Genomic DNA, 17025 nt, shown 5'->3' with positions numbered 1-17025 from the left:
TAGTTTTGCCACAATCTGTCAATCAAATTCTACTTTCAGATTTATGAAAACAGCACAGAGAACCTCTTCAGGAGGGTTAATGTACTTTGCAGACTGTTGGTGCAAGACTGTTGGATACTGGTCCATAATAGAAAAACCTGGCCTTAACCTGGATTGTTCCATTTGCTAATTATGAATTGCTAGCTGCTAGGACAGTTGTTAGCTGATTCAGTTGGGTTGGCTTTGTTGTCCTTTTTGACATTTCAATAGAAGTGGTCCCTTCCTTTGGGATTTTTAATGAGTTTTTAATATAGTAAATAAATGATAAAACTGTAGCTAACCAACCAGGGTTTTGTTTCAGCATTTGTGGGATGATCATTCCCCCCCCCTTTTTTTTTTACTTTCGTTTTTTGCAAGTTGGTGTTGCAGTAGTAGCAGCCTTTGCAACTCAGTTTATCTACTTTCCTCTAACTAAACTCAACAGAGATGATGCTAATCAAATAGAATTCTTTGCAGGCTTAGAATAGAATTTAAAACCACAGGAACTCCCGCAGAAACCAAGAAAGAATCAGACAAACTATCACACCACAGACCAGAGGAAGAAGAGACAACTAACTGAAATAGACAACAGAGCAGCCCTCAAAAATGTCCACAGAAAACACCAAGGGCATACTACTTCTTTTTCCATGTAGGCAAAATAGAAGCATATGAAAAAAATTATTACTTTAGATAGCAAAAATGAAGTTAGGAGAAAATAAAGGCTTTCCATAAAACTTTATGTTCTATAGTAGATAGTGGGCAGCTGGACAAGTTGACCACCTGTTTGGCTCCAGTATTTATTTTATTCTGGGTTTTGTTTGAGTAGTGTTATTTGTGGTTTGTTTTTCCTTTTTCCAGCAAGTGTCTGGGAAGTAGTCTTGATGTTGGCCACCGATCTCTCTATATGCTTTGGTATGATGGTCTGTTCTGGTTACTCCTTGGAATTTTCCCTTTGATATTTGTTTAAACTGAGGTGCACATCTGTAATCAGCTGTATCATTTTGCACCACTTTCTTTGGTAACTTTTCATCCATCAGTGCAATTTTTTGGAAGGTTTGTATCTGACATTGGTGATCATGGCAATAGATTGCAACATAGATTGAATCACCATCTCATTCAAGTGTTGCAAAACTCTTTCTACTCAAACAGACTTATGACCCTGCAATGGGTTGTTCTACACAATCATCTTACTAGATTGAATTTCCTAGAAGGAGACTATTATATAAATCGGATACTAGCATGTATTGGATTTATGATGGAATTTATTGGGATTTTCTAAAATTGTTTTTGTGCCAGAGATTCATTTGTCTTTGCTAATGAGAAGAAATGTGGCCAGCTGGAAGATCTTTTGAATTTATCCCATGTTTTGTAGGTGACCAGAGAGTTCCCAGTGTCCAATTGCCTCAGTAGCAATTCATGGGCCTTCCCTGTTTAAATGAAAGACTCATTTGGGTTTAATCCTCATTTCTTCTTACACATTCTGGTCTGCATATAAATTAAGATGACCAGTAAAAATGAATACATAGTTCACATTTAATCTATATATTTAGTCAGTTTTGTCTATCACATACTGAAACCTCATCTTTTGTCCTATTTATTTATACATTTTTATGGTCTCCAGTTAAAACTGACTTCCAGAAAGAAAAAGTTTCAAACTATTCAAATCTTGGGGGACAGGGGATCATAGAAGTCCAATCTAATTGCACATGGCTTTCTGGCTTCAATGTATAAGTGGATAATTCCACTTATACATTATAACATAGAACACGACTGTCTCTGTACATTGTTCTCTAGCTTAAATGTCGAAGTGGGCAAGTTCTCCAACATGTACATAGAAAGAATATTAGGCAAATGGAAAGATTTCTTAAAACTTTCTCTTCATGAGCTGGTGTTTATCGTTCAGTTCAGGTCTCATCACAATGATAAAACACTTGGGAAGAAAGATGCACAACAATAAGCCAGCACTAGAGGAGATCATGGAGAAGATCTCCACAGCCAATGTATATTTTCCCCTTGTGCTTAGATAGGTTGGAATAAAACACAACCAAACACTGCAGAAGACCAACATGCTGAAGGTGATGAATTTGGCTTCATTGAAACTGTCAGGTAAATTCCTGGCTAGAAAAGCAGCAGAGAAGCTAACCAGAGCAAGAAAACCCATAAAGCCCAAAACACAGTAGAACATGACCGAGTCTTCATTGCACTCCAGGATGACTTCTTCAGACATTGACTGTGCATCAAAATCTGGATATGGTGGGGATGTTATCAGCCACACAGCACAAACACATATTTGAACAAGGGAGCAGGATAGAAGAATGGAACTGATCATTCTTCCCCCAACCCATTTCCTCAATTTGGAACCTGGTTTGGTGGCCATGAATGCTAGAACCACAACAAAGGTTTTGGCCAAGACACAAGAAACTGCCACAGAAAAGATAAGGCCAAAAGCTGGTTGTCGGAGGAGACACACAATTGTATTGGGTCTCCCCACAAATAGAAAGACACAAAGGAAAGAGAGGAGAAGGGAAACTAGGAGTGTATAAGTGAGATTCAGGTTGTTGGCTTTGACGATGGGAGTATCTTTATGTTTCATGAAGATTGTGATGACCAAGGTTGTCATTAAAGAAAAACAAAGGGAAAGAACAGTCAGACTGATCCCCAAGGGTTCTTCATAGGACAAAAAGGTGATTCGCTTTGGAATGCACATATTTTTGCCAGGATTTGGATATTGATCTTCTGGACATGGAGAGCAGTCATCTATGTCTGAAAAAGAATGCAGGTGAGTTGATATAGGAAATTTTAGTGTTGGCTTAATCCCATTATATTTGAAAAATTTTCCTACCCTTCTCCTTTGATATTTTCCCCTCTGGACATAGACGGCAATCATAGCAACAAAACAACTTCCCTTCTTTCTTCACTTTGCTATGTCCTGTCTCACAAGGATCATTACACAAAGATAAAGGTACTGCCTATGAATGAATGAAGAATATTTTAAGATGCAGAGAGGAAAGGAAGTGCTTGGAGAGATACTGTTAATATGGAATCAATAGATGAAAAATGAAGTAGTGTGATGACAGAATTTTAGATATAATTGGTCTGAAATAATAATTAAATATCTACAATTATTGATATTTATGGCCTCCGATAACCATGATTACCACTGTCCAAAGACAATTTCTGTGCTGGATAATTAAATTTGGTTTTCTCAACTTCTGAATTTTGAAGTCAGCAGACTGATGAAATCTAGAACGTGTCAGCTTTGGAAGCCATATTAGCACCAGAAGCTTCGATGCTGCCAAATCCATGTGCCTGGGAAAGTAAGAGGGGGGATTTAGGAGAGTGCATATAGTTAGACATAATAGCATTCTTCCCTTCAGTCAAGGTCACGGTGTTTATGCATCTAGAGGAGGAGTGGTTGCAGGGATGACTCCAGTTGGGACGGATGATGACTGCACCATGTGACAGACTAATGGGTGAAGGGGCTTGATTTGGGGTTTTGACTTGTTTAAAGATAAGATGGGGGGTTAAGATTTTGTGTTGATTTTTGAAACATCAATGCTGTTTGCATACAAAACACCTACCCCCTACCCTTAATGAAAGACTTGTTGAACCACTTATCAAAAGGCAAAATCTTCACCAAGGTAGATTGAAGGGAAGCCTACTACTGAGTCCACATAAAGGAGGGGGACAAACAGAAAATGGCATTTAACTGTCTGCTAGGCAGGTTCCAATTGTGAATCATGCCTTTTGGGCTTCAAGGGGCCCCTGTAGTGTTCATGTAGCTGATCAATGAGGTTCTGCATGAGCACCTATATAAGGGGGTCCTGGTTTACCTTGATGACAGTCTTATATTCAGTGAGAACATGGAAGAACACATCAAACTAGCCAGACAGGTGCTGAAAAAACTCCTAGCAGCCAAACCTTATGTGAAGCTGTCAAAATGTGAGTTCCACAAGGAGTCCTTGGACTACCTGGGTTACTGGGTATCCAATCAAGAGATCCTAATGGACCTGGGAAAGGTGAAGGCTGTGCTAGACTAGCAACCCCCACAAACAAGTAAGAAACTTCAGAACTTCCTGGGGTTTGCAAATTTTTACAGACAATTCATCCCTTCCTTTGCCGAGGTTGCACTCCCTTTGATGGAATTACTAAACACCGGTCCATCTCCAACCAATTCAAAACCTAGCCAACCCCTAGCTTGGACAATGGACTGTCAGAAATTCTTTGAACAGTTAAAACAGCAGTTTGCAGTGAAGCCAATCCTCCAACAACCTGACCCAGATAAACCCTTCATAGTCCAAGCCGATGCCAGTGACGTAGTGGTCGCAGCCATCCTACTGCAGAGGAATGCCCAAAACAAATTAATGCCTTGTGCGTATGTGTCCAAAAAAGTAATGGACATGGAACACATGCGGGTGGTGTGGGAGAAGGAAGCTTTTGCTGTGTGATGGACTCTCCTATCCTGGAGACACTTCCTAGAGGGGATTCAGAAGCCTTTTGAGGTATGGACGGATCATAAAAACCTTGAGGCGTTAAAACCCCTCGGAACCCCAAGGATAAAATGGAAAATAATGCAAGATATACATGAAAGAGGAAATGCCTAACTTAAATTGTATTATGAGGCAGTTGTGCTCTCAGCAATTAGTGATTGGATTAATTTAACAGAAGAGAGAATATTGAATATTGAAGGGTATGATTTGTTGTATGGATGGCATGCATATTTACTATATGATAAAAAGGTGGATAAGAATTTTAAAAGTCATATATTAAGAAATGCATTGTTACGTGTATGGAAAAAGTACCAATATAAATTAAATAACAAATTACCTGCTTGGACAATACCTAGACATATGATAGAAAATATAAGTGTGGAGCAGAAACAAGATGCGACTACCTATAAAGAGCTTCTTATTTTGGAAAGAGGTATATTGCAATTAAAATCTTTAGAGGTATTAAAGGAAGAAAGGAAAATTCAAACCTGGTTTCAATATGGGCAATTGTATACTAGATGGAAAGAAGATCAGAAAATTGGTATTGTGCAAAATGAAGAAAATTTAATAAAACAAATTAGAGACCAAAGCCCAATGCATATTAAAAGGTTGTATAATGCACTGATAGAAATAGATTCAGAAACTGAGCTAGTGAAGGATTGTATGATAAAATGGGCACAAAACTTTGGGGAATCAATATCTATGGATGTATGGGAGAAAATATGGGTTAGAAATGTGAAGTTTACTCAAACCCAAAATTTAAGAGAAAATTTTTATAGACGGCACTTAGATCCCCAAAAGTTAGCCTGTATGTACCTGAATTTACAACCTACATGTTGGAGATGTAAATGTGATGATGCAACGTATTTTCATGTATGGTGGACTTATAAGAAAATTAAGGCATTTTGGATTAAGATATGGTGGATTATACAAAATATTCTTAAAAGGAAGATAAAATTTACTTCACAGTTGTTTTTACTGGGTATAATTGAAGGATGTACAGTTTTAGAGACTAATTTGATTTTGAATTTGATAATGGCAGCCAGGCTTTTGGTGGCGCAATACTGGAAGAAGGAAGAAATACCGACTATTGAAGAATGGACATTAAAAGTAGCCAATCTGGCAGAGATGGCTAAAATTTCTGCATATTTGAAGGACCGTTCGAATGAAAGATATGTACTGGAATGGAGAAGATGGATTGACTATATACAAAACAAATACGGGACTAAAAAGTTGCAAATAGCTTATGAGTGAACTATTCGGATGATTTCCTTTTTTTAATTTTTTTCTTCTACTTTGATATCTTAGTATCTATGGTGGAATTAAAGAGTGAGGGGAAGTTAAGAGTTTATAGTTAGTTTGCTTATGTTAGATTATGTTTGTTAAATGCAATACCCTGTATTTTGCTCTGCGAAGTCGGGGGGGGGAGGGAGAGGGGAAAGGGTGGGGGAAGGGGAGGAATTTGTTTGTAAAACATTTTAAAACTTTTCAATTAAAAAAAAACCCTCGGAAGCTTTCCCCCAAGCAGGTTCACTGGGGTCAGTATTTTAAACGCTTTAACTTCAAGCTAAAATACATCCCGGGAGGGGGGGGAGAAACCTACTGGCCGATGCACTGTCCAGGAAACCCCAATTTGAAAACTTTGAGAAATGCCAGCCTTGGCATTTTTACTTGGAGTTGAGGACTTTCTGGAATGCTGACAGAATGCTGATTTGCAGCAGTTACTTCAGAACTATGAAAACCATTGTCCATAATTAATTAGGCAGGCAAGAAAGGATACAATATTGAATAGCAATTGCTAGAAAAGTAAAAAAAAAAATGTACTCATATTTTTTCTTCCCCAGGAGATTTGTACCTAGGTTAGTCAGAGATTATGCTCTGAGACTTTCATCAATAAAGATATTTAAATGAAGGCAGACAAATTTCGATTCAAAAAGCTAACCTGGTTAAAGTCTACTGGCCATGTGATGGAATCTACAGAAATATTGAAGAACTTCTCTGCTGGAACTGTGGGATCTATCGCTCCAACTTTGACCCTTGCAAATGATTGATTTGGGAATGTGATCCAGTTGATAATATCAAATCCACCAATGAATTCTCCATTTGTATCAAAGGAGATCTTTTCACCAACACTGTTGTTGAATCTGACACTTCTCAGAAAAGAATGAACCTGAAATACATTGATATTCAGAGAGGAAGAAAGAGAGAACAGGACAAGGGGAGGGAGAAATAATTCATATATTCAAAATATACATATGAATGTTTGTTTAAACATAGATAATATAAACACTTTTTTATTTAAATTGTAGACAGGTATCAAACAAATAACATAACTATCATTCTAACAAATAGGTAGAGATAACTTATCAGATTACTGAAATAAAATTAACATAGAATTGGAAAATAAATACAGCAAATAAATAAATAAAATGAAGCTCTGTAGTTTAATTGTGAAAGCTACTTAAGCCAGATGACTGTGTAATTAATATATAATAAATATTAGAATGCTTTAAACTACCATATAAGCAAGATTGTATTGAAAATCCTACAAACTAGGCTTCAGCAATATGTGAATTGAGAACTATGAAGTACAAATGATTTTTTTTTTTTAAAAAAGGCAGAGGATATAGTGATCAAATTGCCAACATTTGCTGGATTATGAGATTATGAGTAGTTCCAGAAAACCATCTACTTCTGCTTCATTGACCATGCTAAAGCCTTTAGTTCGAACCAGACATGGACCAACTGATTGATTCAAAATACGGAAAGAGTACTAAAAAACTGTATATTGTCATTTAAATTATATGCAGGGTAAATTATATGGAATTCCAGGCTGGATAAATCACAAGCCAGAATTAAGGTAGTATTATGATGGATTATGTGCCTACTTAAAAAAGCTAGCAGAACCTCTTAGCATAATCTATAAAATATTTTTCATAACCAGCTCCTTGCCCAATTTATGGTCACTAGCCATGGTCATTCCTATCTTCAAACGTGTGACCCCAGCCTAGTTGAAAATTACAGACCAATCTCATTATGTTGCATCACATGCAAAGACATGGAATCAGTCATAAACCAATACATTACCTCTACTTTAGAGACAAACAACCTACTCTCTAACAAGCAGTTTGGCTTTAGGAAAAAATTGTCCTGCAATCTGCAACTCTTACACTGCAAAAACATATGGACTTCACAACTAGACCAGAATAAAGTAATAGACACAATTTATATAGACTTCTGTAAAGCCTTTGATTCAGTAGTACATGACAAGCTACTTCTAAAACTAAAATCTTATGGCATTTCTGGATCCCTGCATAAGTGGATATCATACAGGCAACAAGTAGTCAAAATAGGAAGCACTCTATCAAACCCTGCACCAGTTAACAGCGGTGTCCCCCAAAGCAGGGTTTTAGGAACCACACTCTTTATACTTTACATAAATGACTTATGCAATCATATTATAAGCAACTGCGTTCTCTTCGCTGATGATATAAAACTGTTCAACACCACCAAAAATGCTGCTACCCTACAAAAAGACCTTGACTATCTGTCAGAATGGTCAAATAATTGGCAACTCCAAATCTCAAGCAACAAATACTCTGTCTTACACATTGGCAAAAGAATTCAAAACACAAAATACAAGCTGGGCAGATACAATCTTGTAGATGACCCTCTCTCTGTCAAGGACCTTGGGCTACTCATCTGAAATGATCTAAGTGCCAGAGCTTACTGTAACAGCATTGCCAAAAAAGCATTAAAAGTTGTTAACCTAATCCTGCATAGCTTCTTCTCTGGTAATATTGAACTGCAAACTAGGACATACAAAATTTTTGGTAGACCAATTCTTGAATACAGCTCATCTGTCTGGAATCCGCACTGCATATTGGACATTAATACAATCGAACAAGTCCAGAGATATTTCACGAGAAGAGTGCTCCACTCCTCTGCTCAAAACAGAATACCTTATGCAACCAGGTTTGAAATTTTGAGGTTAGACCACTTAGAACTACGCTGCCTTCGGTCTGACCTAAGGTTAGTACACAAAATTATCTGCTACAACATCCTACCTGTTAATTAATATTTCAGCTTCACACACAACAATACACGAGCACATAATAGATACAAACTTATGGTAAACCACGCCAAACTTTATTGCAGAAAATACGACTTCAGTAATAGAGTGGTCAATGCCTGGAATGCACTACCTGACTCTATGGTTTCTTCCCCAAACCCCCAAAACTTTACCCTTAGACTGTCTACTGTTGACCTCACCCCATTCCTAAGAGGTCTTTAAGGGGCGTGCATAAGCGCACCAGCGTGCCTACCATCCCTGTTCTAATCTTCCCTTTTTTTTGTATCCATTTCATATATTCGTAATTAGATTTATAATGATATCTGTTATCTAATACATGCTTGACAAAAATTAATTAATTAATTAAATTTGGGCAAATTCTGAAATACAGTGGAGGATGGGGGGGCTGGGATGTGATGGTCGATGAGGTCACAAAGACTCAGATTCAACTTAATGATTAAACAACAAGAAGAGAATATATAGGGCTATAAAAGTTGACTACTCTTTTCACTAATAAAGGTTCTTATACTTCTTGTAGCCATGCTAAAATTTGATTTAAATTATTACAGTTAAAATCCACCAGACTATAGGCAAAGTACTAACAAGATAAAACAAAATCTAACTAAAAAGATCTATATGTATATATACATATATATATAAATCAGGGCTGGGTTCTAAATTTTTTTACTACTGATTCTGTGGGCGTAGCTTATTTTGTGGGCGTGGTTTGATGGTCATGTGACAAACAATTATTTAGGATTTAGAAGAGGTACTGGTCTACCAGGCTTTTAAATGCTTGAAGAGCCTTACCTGTCTACCCATTTGTTTTTGGAGCATTCTGGTCTACCTATTTATTTTTGGAGTGCACCGGTCTATGCATTTGTTTTTGGAGTGCACTGGTCTACCACCACACTGCCTTTTACCGCTGATCAGCTGTAGGGCAGTCCTTTGAAGCACCGCGGCAAGAGTTTAAACAGTTTTTTGCTGCTCTGCCACCACCAAGAGCATCAGAAACCACTTTCAGGCAGCTTGGCCTCAATTGCCAATCTACCATCACCGAGCAGTTTACAAGGAGTGGATCAGTTCTAGCTGATCAGTTGGGAGGCTTCTTGGCTTCTCAATTTAAAGCTAAGGTGTCTTGTTTTTTTTTCCTCTTCTTTGTCAAGTGAGCCCTGATTTTTTCATTTGGAATGAATTTCATTTCATTTCATTTCAGATTGGGGGCGGGGCCAGGCAGAGGTGGTATTTACCAGTTCTCTGAACTACTCAAAATTTCCACTACCGGTTCGCAAGAACCAGGAAGAACTGATAGCAACACACCACTGATATACATACATATACACATACAAACCCATTTCTGGTTACAATATGTCTTATTTAGATATTGTCTTATATATTTGAATATATTATCTTATATTCAAATCAGAGAGAAAAATGATTATAAGACATGCTTAGTTATGGTAACCTTGACAGGGTTCAGGATCACTTCACTTGGAGGAGTGATATGCCTTCAATCATACTCGTATACAGAATAGGGCTACAATTTCTAATATCCCCATTACTGGTCATCTACGAAGTCAGATGGTCAGGCTCCTTCTCCTCCAGCTAATGTGTTATGAATGTGGAAATATTTACATTTCTGAAGATCATATAAATGGTCTTAAATGACAGGAGGGAGAGACACTATCAAGGCAACAATCAAATAAGAAGAGCTTGAACCTTGATCAAGAAATATGAATTGAGAAAACATTTCAGAGAATCCATACTATATCAAACAAAGAGAATGCAATGGAGGGCTGAGCACATTGCAAGATTCAGTTCTATAGCTCTTGCAATAAAATTAGTCCTGACCTACATGATGTTGATTTCTCAGTCTGGTCTATCTTTTGGGGCTGAAAATGTCTTGGTGGTCTCTACATATGAGACAACACAGAAATACTTAAGTACAGGTGGTCCTCATTCAATGGTTGCTTGTTCAGCAATTATTTGAAATTCCAATACTGCAAAATGTATGGTACTTATGACTGCCTTAAAATTCCAGTTGTCGCAACACGCCTGTGGTCACATGATCACAATACTGGGAATTGGCCATTGGATTTCTGAGTTTTGCAGCATCCCAAAGTTACATGATTATGATTTGAAACCTTCCTTGCTGGCTTTTCTCAAACAAGTTGGAAGTAAGTTGTAAGCTGTAGTCCATGAGGTGCTTAAAAACCTGTGCAATCCTTGTTTAACATTGGTAACTGGGAACTGACGGAATTGCTTTTGCTAAAGTTCATGGTCAAATGACAGCATATTTTATTACTTACCAAAGGAAATTGGCATCACTTACCAATGGAAATTGAGCCCCTAATTACATAGTTAAGTAAGGATGATCTGTAAAATGTACAGTATAATGAAAGACAGACTTACTTTTAAAATGTAAAATCTAAAGTAAATCTGGACAATTATTTTTAGAAACTATATTCTACCCACGAAATAAAGTCTCAATAGAAGAGATTAAGCAGTGAGAATTGATGATGAAAAGACAATGCCCTTTCTTTCACTTGATGTGTTCATAGAGAGGCAGAATCAACAACTGCTGAGATGCTGGAATTTGAAATATTGCACTAAGCAAGAGCTAGTTCTGATGGCTTAAATATCCACTTTTAAATCTATGATTCTTTCATCACTTGTGAGTAGATATGTCTCATAAAAAGTAGGCTCAAAATAACATTCTACCTTGGTCCTCTTTTATGAAGCCACCTGAGATGTTAAAAACACTATAACCCCTTTCCTGGAAGCATATAATGTTGTTCTCATTCTTCTTCATTCATTTGCTCTAAAACTATGGATGTTTTGCTGTTATTTACGAGACCGCCTTCTGCCACCAGTAGCCTCTCACCGACCAGTAGGCTCCCATAGAGAGGGGCTCCTCAGGGTGCCATTGGCCAAACAATGTCGACAGGCGGTCCCCAGGGGGAGAGCCTTCTGGAACGAGCTCTCCCCGGAGATACGGAGGATCCTGGACCTGTGCGCTTTCCACCGTGCCATCAAAACATTTCTTTTCCAGCAGGCCAGCCTGGCCTAACCTCTCTTTTAAACTTTTTTAAAATTTTTAAAATTTTTAAAATTCTTCAATTTTAAATTTGTCTTATGAATTTGGGGTGTTTTAAATTTCATTTTCCAGGCCAATTATTTAATTGTATTTTAATGGTTTTTTAACATTTGTATTATATGTATTTTATTTGGCTGTTCACCGCCCTGAGTCCTTCGGGAGTAGGGCGGTATACAAATTCAATAAATAATAATAATAATAATAATAATAATAATAATAATAATAATAATAATAATAATAATAATAATAATAATAATAATAATTTTCTGTATGTACAAGTACAGATGACTTTTTAATGGTATGTGACCCGACGCCTGATGGAAAGGGAACATCTCAGCATCCTGAAACTTTCCTAGTAGGAATGTCACAATATAATTATCAGTTCTTCCTCTTCCACACATGAATTGTTTGGGAAGACCTCATCTGGAAATGCCTAAAAAAGCAGGCATGTCCGAAGGAGGCCACTGTACCTCAAATAGCCAGATGTGAGGCCCTCCTTGTGAAGTGGGGTCATGGGGTGCAGATGGGCCTGCTGATTACGTACTTGGCTACCTGCTGCGTGGCAGCGGCTCTGCCCGAACTGCCTGATGTGATAGCCGGGGTGGCGGTTGATACCCCCAGACTTATGGTTATGGGGGATTTCAACCTGCCATCTGTTGGTGAAACGTCAATGACGGCCTGGGAGTTCATGGCTTCCATGACGGCCTTGGACATGACCTAGTTAGTTCAAGGCCCTACCCCATGGGGGGACACACTCTGGATTTGCTTTTTGTCTCTGGTCGGTGGCAGAATGATCTAGAAATAAGGGATTTAGTCGCCGAACCCTTGTCATGGTCTGATCATTCTCTCCTTCGTATGGACTTTTGAACTGCTACCCCTCGACGCAGGGAGACGGAACTGACTAGATGGTTCTGTCCCAGGCACCTGATGGACCCTGATAGGTTCCTGATGGAGCTTGGGCCATTCCCTGAGGCTCTGGCTCACAGCTCGACTGAAGAACTAGTGGCAACCTGGGATAGGGCAGACCCTGGAGCTTTGGATCACATCATGCCTTTGCGGCCTCTGACTCAGTGCCGGCCTCAATTGGCTCCCTGGTTTTCCAAGGAGCTGAGAGAGAGAGATGAAGCACCAGAAAAGATGCTCAGAAAGCGGTTGGAGGGCCAGCCATTCCGACGCTGACCGAACACTGGTGAGGTCTCATATTAAGACCTACTAGTGGCGATTAGAGCGGCAAAATCCAACTATTTTTCTGCCCTGATTGCATCTGCAGATAACTGCCCAGCCGCCCTGTTTAGGGTGACCCACTCCCTACTTCATCAGGGAGCACGGGAAGACCCCTTGCAGGGTAGGACTGAGGACTTTGAGCAATATCTGCATGACAAAATCGTTCAGATTCGAGAGGATTTGGACTCCGACTGGGTAGGTTCAGAGGGAGTGATGGAGGTGGGTCTTGAGAATGTTCGCTGGGAGGAGTTTGACCTTGTGACTCCTGAGGACGTGGACAGGGTTCTGGGTAGACTGAATGCATGTTTATTGGACCCGTGTCCCTCCTGGTTGGTGCTGGCCACCCGGGAGGTTACATGAGGCTGGCTCCAGAGGATTATTAATGCTTCTTTGAGTGAGGGTTTCTTCCCCTCTGCCTTGAAAGAGGTGGTGGTGAGGCCCCTCCTCAAGAAGCCCTCCCTGGACCTGGCTATAATAGTGAACTATCATCCAGTCTCTAACCTTCACTTTGTGGTGAAGGTTGTTGAGAGTGTGGTGGCGCAACAGCTTCCCGGTACCTGGATGAAGCTGTCTATCTAGATCCGTACCAGTCAGGCTTCAGGCCTGGGTACAGCATGGAAATGGCATTGGTTGCATTGGTTGATGATCTCTGGAGGTGGCCTAAATGCTATTTTAATGGGTGGTTTCTATTTTAGCTATTTCTATTTTAGCTCTTTCGGCTAAATTATTTAATATTTTTAAATTGTCTTTTAACTTTTATATAGTTGTGGGTTTTATTTTTGGCTGTACACCGCCCTGAGTCCTACGGGAGAAGGGTGGTATAAAAATTTAATAAAGCAAATAAATTAAATAAATAAATTAAAGAACTGTGTGTGATTAAAAGCAATTATTCCAATGACAGAAGAAAAAGTAACTACTGCACATCAGGTGAATGGAATAGATCACCTCATTCTATTTATTAATAGACTGAATTTATGGAATGTACTAAGGCGGTGAATACTCCAGAGGAAGGAGATGTATTTCAGACAAGTAAAAGGCAACTAAGTTCTAAAATTATGTGTGAGAGAAAGAAAATGAAAACTCCCCTTCCTGAATAATTCTCAAATTACGTAGTAGACACATATGTTAAAGTGTTCAGTCTGGCAAGATTTTGTCTATAGGTATGAAACAAGATATAACCAGCTTGGAAGAATTGCCATATGCCATTCTAAATTTTGGGCTTTAGAGGCAGTTAATTTTATGGACAGAAGTTAATTCTAGGAGATGTGGTTAAAATTTTTTAGAATGCAACTTACAATTTTAATATAAGCATAAAAAGTTTTTAGTTGGTAAATCTGTTACTCTATATCTCACATTTAAACCTAGTGGCAATTTCTCAAAAAACACATCTTCCCATTGCAGATATGGTGGTTTCTGCACCACAAACTTACCTGCCATCTCATTTGGTTATGAAACTGTTTCCTCCCTCCTTTCACGATTGCTGTTTCTCTGGATTTGTATATGTGCAGAGATTGCAAAGCATGTGCCACAGCATAGACTGCATTGTAAATATTGTAACTCTGACCACTCATTAGTGTCTCAAACACAGATGTGGGAAGAGTCTCAAGCCTCTCCTGTTCAGTACATTTCTTCTCAGAGGTCTCAGTTTTTGAGTTTGGGAAGAAACAATCGAATGCCTGTTCCCAAAAATCTTTTCGAAAATGATCATGCTGGTTGTTGTTGTTTGGATTTAAGTTTTGAATAAATTCTTGGAAATCTTGGACCTCCTTTGTGTGAACTGCAAAAGATAAAGCCCCATGTAGGAAATGGATATCCCAAAATTTATGAACGGCAACTGAAGTGTAATCTGTCTGAGCTGTTATGAGCCAGATCTTAGTCTTCTTTGGAATGTCCTCCACTTCAGAAAACTGGAGGAAACTTCTCAGGACTGATATGGACTGAGTTTCACCATATAAGATTATCACATTGGCTGTGCTGTTCATGAGAACATGGTATATATGCAATCCTACATCCATGGTATCAGTAAAATCACTGTAAAATGCTACATTTGGTAACTCTGCTATGAATTCAATGCAGATGCCAAAGTCAGAAAATGTGGGAAGCATCTCCTGGAGGAATTTCTCTCCTTTTTCATCCTTTACTATAAGAATTCCAATCCAGATCCATCTAAAATACAACAATAGCTGCAGGAGGCCCTTACGTTGATGGGATTCATTCGGAAACATTTGTTGGAAGAAAACTGCTTGAGTGTCTTTATCCATGACTGGAGCAGAGCCATATATCAACTACAGAAAGGTAAACATATACAATTGCAAAGGTCTATGTGAGCCTCTGAAACTGTCTACATTCATTTGAGTCTTTGGGTATCTTTATATACTGAAACATTATGCATCTAGTTGTGTTTATTAGAAAATATCGACAAGATGTCACTCTTGAAGTATCATTAAATACATTTTTGTGGAAGTAGCCTCATTGTGAATATTTCAGATTTGAACTTTAGTTCAATATCTAGAATTTGCTATGCCAAATAGCCTCACCATCTGTTCAGGCTTATGACTACTCATATTATTATGCCAACTTTATCAAGCAAAAATAGTATCTACTTATCCAAAGGGTCTCTCCTTTATACAGAGAGAAGCATATAGATGTCTTTAGAGCTATGGCATAAGGTATTTCTACAGCAAATCTTACCTGAGGAACTTTGTAGTTGCACAATATAGTTGCCATGTGAAGAGAGATATCCGGTGCCCCAATGACTGCAGCCAAAGTATTTGTGATCCCACACTTGTAGTTAGGGATGAATTTTCTCTGAGTGAAAGGCAGAAGCATTGAGGCAAAGTAAGTCCAGCTTGGACTAAAATTGCTGTTAAAAATGTGGAAGCCCAGCGTGATGTTGGGTAGGATCTGAGGATTTTCATTAATCTGTTTTATAGTAAATGCTAAGGCCAGGATATGCTGGTAATTCTGAAAAACTATTCTGTAAAACAATTAAAAAAAAAAACATTAAGAAAAGCCTGTATCACATTATGTGCCTTGCAATCCTTCAGTCCAGCATATCTTGTGGATTGTATTTAATAACTCTTATTTCTATGTTCTAGTATATGAGAATTGTCCACTACAAAACCACAGCTTATATGCAGAAGGAAATTGCTACATTTTGGTTCCAGAAATATCAATGAGAAAACTTATCATGGGAAATATGTGCTTAGCCTTTCTCAATTGTAGTTACAGCTTCATAAATAGAGCCATACATACCTGTATATTAATAGATATTTAGATGTGATTTGTTATAAATGCAAATTTGATCCCTAATGTGACTATTTCAACTTTAATTGCAAACTGAAGAAAAATATGACTTTACATAAAATAAAAAGCGCTGACATATGAAAAGGAGAGGAAAAGCTTGAACTTTTACCTACTTAATCCCTTTGAAGATTCTGTCTCCTCGGAGATGGAAGGGGGGGGGACATTCCTGTGATCTGATGGAGATGGGATGAGGAGAGTGGCTTGGAAGATAGCCAATGAGACGCAGAGAATTGGGGATCGGAAAGGGAGGGCTTGGGGGGTAAAGGTCAGTGCTGACCGCGAAAGAGCCAGGGACAGATCACTATGCTCAATAAAGAGAAAATTTCCTCAAATATCGGCGGTTTGGAAATTCATTTATTTTGAGATAGCATCAAAACCTGACAGACGGTCATCCTAATTTAGATGTTCTTTTCTGGAGTTTTTGCCATTAGAGGAAAATAGAGCATCATGTGATTTACCAGCAAAGCTCAGATCTTGACAATAAATTAATGATGTACTTACATAACTCCATCATAAAATGCCTGAGAAGGATCTTGAATGAACTTAATTGGATTAGAAGTTGCAAAGAAGGCAGAAATGATGCCAGCAATATTAATGTCTCCGAGCTGATGATAGGTGTGCTGAATAGGAAGAGGCTCATTAAGGTCACATTGAAGGCTAGGATTCTTGCACACCACACCAGGCAATACTATTAAGAGTAACTCCTCCAATACTAACATCTTCCATGAGTGTCTTCTTTCTGGGTACAAATACCTCTGTCTGCTACAAGATCTTTGAAGTAGATCAGATAGTTCTGCCTTCTGTTTTTCAGACAAAAC

At 38.4% G+C, this 17025-nt stretch overlaps 1 protein-coding gene across 1 annotated transcript; it reads right to left on the bottom strand.

The window, feature by feature from the left end:
* Window positions 1-1882: 1882 nt before the first annotated feature.
* Window positions 1883-15628, bottom strand: LOC139325003 (vomeronasal type-2 receptor 116-like). Its single transcript, XM_070954791.1, has 5 exons — window positions 15593-15628; window positions 14332-15186; window positions 6451-6678; window positions 2861-2987; window positions 1883-2781 (listed from the first exon to the last, which is right to left on the bottom strand). Exons 1-5 carry the CDS (start codon window positions 15626-15628, stop codon window positions 1883-1885), a joined length of 2145 nt encoding a protein of 714 aa, XP_070810892.1.
* Between the last annotated feature and the right edge of the window lie 1397 nt (window positions 15629-17025).

The sequence above is a fragment of the Pituophis catenifer genome, unplaced genomic scaffold (genome assembly GCF_029215685.1).
Source record: "Pituophis catenifer annectens isolate HBS135680 unplaced genomic scaffold, rPitCat1.0.hap2 SCAF_15, whole genome shotgun sequence".
In the NCBI taxonomy this organism is placed as follows: Eukaryota; Metazoa; Chordata; class Lepidosauria; order Squamata; family Colubridae; genus Pituophis; species Pituophis catenifer.
Note: the sequence above shows the minus strand (reverse complement) of the source record. Positions and strands in the feature narration are given on the sequence as shown.

Coding starts and splice junctions, on each gene's coding strand:
- LOC139325003 (XM_070954791.1), bottom strand. CDS start 15,628: ATGGCAACTATATTGTGCAACTACAAAGTTCCTCAG. Junction 6,679..14,331: donor ATAACCAAATGAGATGGCAG/GTAAGTTTGTGG, acceptor AATGTATTTCAG/GTTCATTCTTTTCTGAGAAG. Junction 2,782..2,860: donor GAAAATATCAAAGGAGAAGG/GTAGGAAAATTT, acceptor ATTCTTTTTCAG/ACATAGATGACTGCTCTCCA.